At 57.8% G+C, this 7768-nt stretch overlaps 3 protein-coding genes across 3 annotated transcripts; 2 read left to right on the top strand and 1 right to left on the bottom strand.

Annotated features, from left to right (window-relative positions):
- Positions 1–2202: 2202 nt before the first annotated feature.
- BCV69DRAFT_91240 (hypothetical protein) lies at positions 2203–2980 on the top strand. The gene has a single exon (XM_025495630.1). The coding sequence runs from the start codon at positions 2487–2489 to the stop codon at positions 2913–2915; it is 429 nt and encodes a 142-aa protein (XP_025345174.1). The 5' UTR covers positions 2203–2486; the 3' UTR covers positions 2916–2980.
- Positions 2981–4514: 1534 nt separating this feature from the next.
- Positions 4515–5783, bottom strand: BCV69DRAFT_285611 (WD40 repeat-like protein). Its single transcript, XM_025493447.1, has one exon. The coding sequence runs from the start codon at positions 5672–5674 to the stop codon at positions 4736–4738; it is 939 nt and encodes a 312-aa protein (XP_025345173.1). The 5' UTR covers positions 5675–5783; the 3' UTR covers positions 4515–4735.
- Positions 5784–5968: 185 nt separating this feature from the next.
- BCV69DRAFT_274723 (ribonuclease III) lies at positions 5969–7677 on the top strand. Its single transcript, XM_025491045.1, has 3 exons — positions 5969–6827; positions 6913–7236; positions 7337–7677. The coding sequence occupies exons 1-3, from the start codon at positions 6033–6035 to the stop codon at positions 7586–7588; spliced, it is 1371 nt and encodes a 456-aa protein (XP_025345172.1). The 5' UTR covers positions 5969–6032; the 3' UTR covers positions 7589–7677.
- Positions 7678–7768: the final 91 nt, after the last annotated feature.

Genomic DNA, 7768 nt, shown 5'->3' with positions numbered 1-7768 from the left:
GTAGTAGTCACAAGCAGCAGCAGCGGCTCAGCGTGCGGATGAGCGGGCAGGCAGGCAGGCTAGGCTAGGTTAGGCTTGCCCATCCTCGGCTAGGCGGAGACTTGGACATGCCAAGCGGCGATGGGCAGACGAAGGCGGCAGGCATCATCGGGCTGTTGGTGCTGCTGGTGCTGGAGTCGTCCTGTCGAGTGTCGGTGTCCTGTCAGAGGTGCAGCAAGGTGTATGTGCCTGGGTAGGTGGGGGGCGAGGGCCAGACCAGGGGGGGCGATGTCCATGCCTGTCGTTCGATGTTGGCTGTACAATCGGGGTGGCGTGAGATCCGGGGGCGAAGGAGCCGGGGCCGGTGTCGGGGAAGAGCAAGGAGGAGTACAGCACCAGAGGACGATGGTTGCATGCTGCCAGGAGCCGTGTTGCGTCTGTGGCTGCAATGTTTCGCAGCCGCTCCCAATGCGTCGCGCCAAAGGACTTAGGGTTTGCGCGTCTCTGCTTCCGTGTGTGTGTGTGTGTGTGTGTGTGTGTGTTGCTTTGGGCCAGGCGCGGGCGGCGGGCGGACCGGAGCGGAGCCTTGTGCTGCGTCCCCCCTCGGCCTCTGCCCTGGTGCCCGCAGGCCTGGCGTGGCGTAGAAGATGTGCGGGCTCCATTCCGAAGTGGCAAAGGCAGAATCCAAATCCAATCCCAATCAGTCACCCCCGCCGACGCCAGTGCACGGCCACTCAGGCACACGTACACATACACACACATACACACACACACACAGATGCACACGCACATCGCAGCATCGGCCTTTGATCCACTCGCCCTTGCGGCTCAAACCCCAGGTGCGGCCGGGTACTTTGTCAATGCAGCGGAGAATTTAACTTTGGCCCATCGTCTCTAGCTCATCCTCCCCCTCGCAGCTATGTTTCTCACGCACACGCACACACACACACACATCCTCTTTGACGTACGCCGTCGGACAGGGCGGGCCGCTTCGTTGAACCGCCCCAGTGGCGAGCGAGGACGGGAAACAATCGAAGCCAGTACCCGCACAAGGTGGGGTTTCCCGGCAGCTCGCAACGGTACACAGAAGCAAGGGTGGCCGACGTACATACAGAAAAAAACGCATACCTACAGAGTTGTTGCTTGGTTGGTCGGTCGGTCAATCGCTGCTTCTCGCCCTCTGAATCGGTAATACATTTCCCCGCCGCCAAGCACCTTTGAGCGACTCGTCACTCCTGCCATGATCCCGAAATGCCGCACCTGCGCGTCGGGCTAGGCCCATTCAACGGCGGGTGCGCACGGACAAAGGACCCGCTTTGGTTCTAAACAGGCCAGCCGTGTTACATAATTAGACTCGTTGAACATCTTGGCCCTAGACTCTGTTGACATTTTCGTACAGTATGCTTTGCCCGTCGTATACGCCACTCTCTGACTGACTGCCTGCCTGGATGCCTTCCAAGGAAAACTCATTGCCCGCGGAGTCACAATCCTTTGCTGCGCCGCTCAGGTCCAATCGGTAATCCCAGTCCCCTTTCGAAAGCCAGACGCGGAATGCCCCCTCCCGTCCATCGGAGAATGTGACTGGCTAGGGCGCACATCTCACTCTGCCGCCTAGCCGCTTCCTCGCGCCCGCCCATTTTCGGCCGAATGAGAGCTCCGGCGTACACTCAATGCGTCGATGACAATCATCCACGACCCTCGTCACCGCCGGCACTTGGTCTCTACAAAGAAGCGGTCTCACTTTTCGGCGAGCTGTCAAACCTTGAGGGGTTCAGCGGTAGCCAGTATCCAGGCCCTGTCTCACCCCTTGACAACCGTCTCACCGTCTCCTTCTTTTGCTCCCGCTTGCTCTGGCCCGCCTCAGGAAGAGCTCGCCGGAAGGTCTACTGGCTCCCTGTGACTCACCATCGCCGATCGAGAGGGCACGCCTCGAACTGAGCATCGCATCGCATCATGTGTCAGACCGCTCTGGGCGAGCTATTGTAGAGAACATGCCGGCTGAGACTCAGCGAGCAAGTCACACTTTCCCAATCCCTCCAAAGAAGGGAGCTGACGGCCTTTGCTTCACCTCGAAGCTAACCATCCATGCATTCGCCGTACTGACGCCGACGCTTCTGTGAGACCGGGACAACCATAACGTTGGGTGAGCACAAACCAAAATGACCCGGTATGCTAAAACTGCCCATCCACTACATGCGATGCGAATTGCGAGTGAGGGCACGAGATTGTAGAGACGGATTCAGTAGTCTGGCTCTCGGCAGGCAGTGCTGACTCCTTTCAAATCGAGTAATCGTGCGGCTTCCTATTTTTCCCCTACCCTGCTCAAATCAGCTCCGTATCTCGTAGTAATGAGCAGGGATTCTTCTCAGCCCGTAAGCGAGGCGACGTCCAAGCGCATTTGCTTGCTTGGCACGCTCCCCCCCTCACCTCGCTTGCGCGCCAATCACTTTGGAAAAGATGGACGTGCGCGTGGAGAAAATATTGACCCGCCCCCGGCCCGGCCCTGAATGAGAAGAGAGACAAAGAGCAAGAAGCGTACAATGTGCCCGGGTCCGAAGGGCTGGAAGACTTGTACCAGAGCAGCTACTTGGGGAGAGGGGGAGCAAGATCGGGCTGTACTCATATACCGAGCATTGCTGTCTACATGTGATTATCTGCAGTTGTGGGTGAGCGGAGGCACTGGCGTGGCGTTGAGGCATTCACGTATCGTATCGGCTTGTGAGCTATGCGGAAAGAGAGGAGGGTGTGTGAGGGTACGGGCGCGCCTCGGAGCCGAGATGCCGCTCGGGCACCACGACCATCTCACCCGTGCTCGGCATAGCGTCAAGGCCTGGCTGCGCCAACATTGTGCTGCACCGAGATCTATAACGCTACTATGCTGCATTTTTGTACTGTTTGTGTCCTGGTGGCAGTGCGATCTACGAGCAAAGACCTAGTAAGAGTGTCTGTTGGACAACTGCGCTTGCTTGAAGAGAACCAGCAAGGGTAGTCACCCTATTCAACAGGCAGGACAGACAGACAGTGTCACTCCCCGCCCCCCGATGGTCTTCCCCAGCTTTGTAGCTTTCACATCCTTCTTCCTCGCCAGGAAGTAGAGGAAGAGCGACTATAGGAGATGCTACCATCATCATGACCCCAGTCGCCTCGATATGATGAATGGCTGTGCTGACATATCGACCCCAGCTCGCTCCCTGTCGCAGAGCATCCTACAGGAGATCCATATATGTCAAGGCGACTTGTCTCGAGCACGACGGGCAGACTCAAGAATCAATGTCATCCGTGCAGCAATAGTGTCTCCTTGCTCGACACGCGTAGACGCTGGTCAGTCGCAGCTGTATCAGGCGACGTGCACTGGTCAGCTGCAGAACCAGCGCACAGGTCCACCCGGGTGGGGCAAGTGTAGAGAGGCACTGTCTGACCTATCTCTGTAGTAACAAGAGACATGTGAGCATCTCAGCTTTCTGCAGCCCTGAAGGGGTACCCGGTCATTGCGACGCAGCCGGACCCTATCCTGCCGGTTACGCTGAGGAGCAATCCCCGACTGATGTCATACAGACAAGATGAGTCCGTCCACATGCTACACTTCACGACCCTTCCGCCATACCAGCGAGACTTGTACAGATGCGCACTGATACATACGAGGGCAACGGCCTCGAGCGCCAGTGGATCCAGTGCATAGAGCGACGAGCTGCTCTGAAGACGACGACGTTCCAGCACTCTACTCGCTGCCGACGCAGAAGTGTTTGCGAGACTTCCGCCGACTTGTCTCTGCTGCACGCCTAGCATCATGGCTGCAGACACATTGGCAAACATTCGCTCGCGCTGCTCTGCACTGTCGTGGACCAGGGGCGGTGCGGAGTCACAGGTTCCACGGCCATGTCCGACCCTGCTGATGACTTCTGCAATGCCCTACACGGCTAAACCTCCTTCACCCATTCGGTATCCAGGTGAATACATGCACAGCACGCAGCCGCGTCGCTGGTGTACAGTCAGCTGAGGCGGGATGAGATGAAATGAGGTAAATTGACAAGAATTGTACAAATGCGTCGAGCCATACCATCGCTGGACCGCGTGACTCTTTCATCCTTACACCTAACCTCCCTTGACTCATGCTGCTTATCCTCTCTCTCGAACGATCTATCCAGCCTACAAGCTGAATGCTCTGCTGAACCCCTGCGAGAATCGTTGGCCAGCCGTTCGTGGATAGGTAAGCGCTTGCGTGCCTCTGGCATATTCATAAGCCTCGCAATGGCCAACCCTTGCACTGCGAGGAACACAGCGCAGCGAGGGGTTATTTCAATCTTCAAGGTATTGAGTTGGAGGAACTCTCCGCGCTGGACTGACAGACACTGGACAGGTCCTGGCTCTGCTGGTGTATCTGCTGGTAATGCTATTCGGCACGTGGTGCCTTACACTCCAGCACTGTCATTGAGCGCACAGCATACCACTGCCTTGTTGTGGCCATTGTACTGCCTGACAGTCTCTCCACTGTTGAGCTCCCACAGCCGTGCAACGTGGTCGCTACTGGCGGTGACGAGGTAGGCAGAGTCGGCGGAAAAGGCAGCGTCCCATACCCAGCGTTGATGACCAATCAGGGTCTTCTCGAGGGAGAAGTCGTAGCGCGAGGTGGACCAGATCTTCACCGTGGTATCCGCTGAGGTCGTTGCCAAGTGGCTGGGGAAAGAGTAATTAGATGTAATGATACGTATGGTCAGTGTCTGATGGGTACCGAGGCCGAGGAGACACCTAGGAGTAATCACCGAACGTCAGGAGACAGGATACACCGTATGAGGTACTTATCATGCGCTCTGAATTTCGTCACCGGTTGCAGGTCCGTAAAGTCCCCGCCAGGCTGCTGACCTCCGCGATCGCTGCCTTGATCACCTCCCTGCCCTTGTCCCTCTCCCGGCATGGGCTTACCAGCTGACTTGCCAGCCTCGGCCGTCTCTCCCTGCGTTGGATACGAGCCGCTCTGTATCCTCCAGACGTAGACGTTTCCCTTGTTGTTTCCTGCAACGAGGCAGCTGCCATCGCTTGCTACGCTGACGCTTCTGATTCCCACTTCCTCCTCTGGCACGAGCTCGTGAGAGCATCCGTTCTCGCCTAGGTCCCAGATCTTGATGCTGCCTCCGGCATCACACGAGATGAGCTCTCCCTGATTCGGGTGAACGACGACGTCATTGACTGGTGAGCGATGATCGTAGACTCGTTGAGGCCGGGGAGAGCGCGTATCCCAGATGCGGAGCATCCCGTCTTCTCCACCAGTGACCAGCCACTTGCCCTCACAGTGCCATGCGACACAAGTGACGTTGCCGACGTGTCCCTCGAATGTGGCTACGGGCTGTGTGACACCAGGTGCGACTCCAGCTTGCTGCTGCTGCTGCTGCTGTTGTTGCTGTTGTCCTCCTCCAATGCCTAGCGCGCTCCTGCAGTCATACAGCCTCACCACGCCCACCCCACACGAGGCAAGGTAGCGCTTGTCGGGCGAAATGGCCAAACGATTGACCTGCGAGTCCGGATGCTGTATTGTGCGAGAGCAGATACCTGACCATGCCTCCCAGAAGCGAATGGTGTGGTCGTATCCGGCTGTGACGAGGAGCACAGAGAGGTCGTCTGGCACTGCTGCTGGAACTGCCGAAGAAGAGGTGGAGCCGGTAGCGCTGGGCATCGTAGAGGTGGTCGTAGAGGTGGCCATGGTGACTGAGTGGGGCAGCCGAGCCTTCGATCACCGCAGACTCAGCGACGAGAACAAGGTGGGCCAGAGACCAACGACGCTTGAGATGGTTGGTATCGGCAACTACGATTGGAGTAGGGAAGCCTTGGCGGCAACGGAAGGAGCTAGGCAGCGTCCAGCCAGGCCCCACATCCTGCTTCCGTTCCGGCGGGGTGCTCGCCCCCGCCTTGGCTCATCGGAAGAAGCGCGCGAACGGCTCCGACGGCGTCACCCGCTCGAGCGAGAAGAAATATTATTGGCCAGGCAAGACTTGGTGATCATCTCGCCGCACCTGCTACTAAACACCTACTACCATCCTCACCACAAGCGGTATCATCCAATGGCATCGCTGCCCAGTGCCGTACGGACAACGTCGAGGAGGACACTCAGGCAGCTCGTGGCAGCAAGGGGCGCCTCAGCCTGTGCCTCCTCCTCAAAGGCACCCAGCAGTTGTCAGCACCCACGCCAGTCCATCCGTCACAAGAGCTCGGTAGCATCGTCAAGCGGCAGCAGCTCGTCGTCGCCAGCTCCTGCTGGATCAGCTGCACCTCCGGCTGCCGTGCCGCCCATTGCGCGATCGGCTCCTGCAGTCTACGCTGCCCTCCTCCCCCATCAGCGGGCCACTCTCACCTCTCTCCTGGCACGTCTGAACCTGCCTACCGACGATGAAGCTCTCCTTTCGCAGCTCTCATCGGCCCTTACGCACCCTTCATGGACAGTACTGCGGGACAGCCTTCTTGACAATTCCTACAAGAAGGAGTCCCTTGGCTCCACCCTCGCTGCCCAACTTGAAGCTGCCCGTACAGCCTCGCAGGGCGGCGTGTCTCAGCACAATGCAGCATTAGCAGGACTTGGAAATTCGCTCTTGGGCATGATCACCACCGAGCATCTCCATCTCACATATCCCAACTTGCCCAATCGGGTACTCAAGGCAGCCCTGTCTGCCCACGTTGGGCCACAGACTTCGTCGGATGTAGCCGTAGAGCTGGGAATGGGCGCAAAGGGCGTTATGAAGTGGGACGTATCGGGCGAAGACAAGGTGCGAGGGGCAGATGGCAAATGGAGAAAGAGGAGTAGCAAGGAGGTGTTTGCTCAGGCGATGCGAGCCGTCGTCGGGCTCATCTTCCAAACAAGGGTGAGCAGGTTTGCACAACGTGTGCTGCGAATCACCTCGCGACTGTGCTGACACTACCTCTTCGGTTCACTCTTCACCACCTCAGGGCATCGCGCAAACGCGCTCCTTTGTTCTATCACACTTCCTCTCCCGTCTACCCCTGCCACCCCCCATCAGCTCTGGACCAGTCACCTCCACCTCCAGCACAGCCTCCTCTTCACACCCTCTCGCCCCCCTCCTCAAATTCACAGATCCAAAGAGGAACCTCTCACTAGTGTTGCAGAGGTACAATCTAGAGAAGCCTCAAAGTAGACTGATCGCAGAGACGGGTCGGTTGAGCCAGAATGCAGTGTTTGGCGTGGGGGTGTATAGCGGCTCCAGAAAGGTCGGTGAAGGGTGGGGCAGTGCAATCAGGATGGCCGAGTACAGGGTAAGTCAATGGGAGCTGTTCGCATAGTGGGACAACGTCTGATAAGTACAACAAGCTGATCACATACCCTTGTCTATTTCCACCCGTGCAAATTCAACAGGCGGCCGAAGATGCTCTCCGCCGTCTGTACCTCTCTCCCGCACCGGCCCTAGCATCGGAAGAGGTGCCGTCATCGACTCTGGACGCCGTCTTCGCTGGCAGCAAGCCCCTACTACCTGGCAGTACCAGCCGTTCGAGCCAGGGAAGGGACATTTGGGCGATTGGAGAGGATCTGATGGATTCCCGTGCGAGCGGGGAGTACAGGCCGAGGAAGCTGGGAGAGAGTGAGATTGTCTTTGGCAGCAAGGCCTGATAGTAGACGCAAGGGGAACAATAGGGCTTTGATGCAATGTACAACTTCACTGTGACTCTACATGGACTGTTGTTGACCGTGCCTTACTTGGAGTGCTGACGGACACGAGTCTGATTGAGTCAACATATCACCTTCATCGGCAAGGTGCATTTGCGCCTGTACCGAGCTTCCCGTTCCTTC

The sequence above is a fragment of the Pseudomicrostroma glucosiphilum genome (assembly GCF_003144135.1).
Source record: "Pseudomicrostroma glucosiphilum strain MCA 4718 unplaced genomic scaffold BCV69scaffold_19, whole genome shotgun sequence".
Lineage (NCBI taxonomy): Eukaryota > Fungi > Basidiomycota > Exobasidiomycetes > Microstromatales > Microstromataceae > Microstroma > Microstroma glucosiphilum.
This window is presented reverse-complemented; position numbering and strand designations above follow the sequence as displayed.

What these genes read in the sequence shown, in the direction of transcription:
- BCV69DRAFT_285611 (XM_025493447.1), bottom strand. Translation starts at nt 5,674, where the DNA reads ATGGCCACCTCTACGACCACCTCTACGATGCCCAGCGCTACCGGCTCC.
- BCV69DRAFT_274723 (XM_025491045.1), top strand. Translation starts at nt 6,033, where the DNA reads ATGGCATCGCTGCCCAGTGCCGTACGGACAACGTCGAGGAGGACACTC. An exon ending in GGCTCATCTTCCAAACAAGG is followed by an intron (nt 6,828 to 6,912) that starts GTGAGCAGGTTT and finishes TCACCACCTCAG; the next exon opens with GGCATCGCGCAAACGCGCTC. An exon ending in TCAGGATGGCCGAGTACAGG is followed by an intron (nt 7,237 to 7,336) that starts GTAAGTCAATGG and finishes CAAATTCAACAG; the next exon opens with GCGGCCGAAGATGCTCTCCG.
- BCV69DRAFT_91240 (XM_025495630.1), top strand. Translation starts at nt 2,487, where the DNA reads ATGAGAAGAGAGACAAAGAGCAAGAAGCGTACAATGTGCCCGGGTCCG.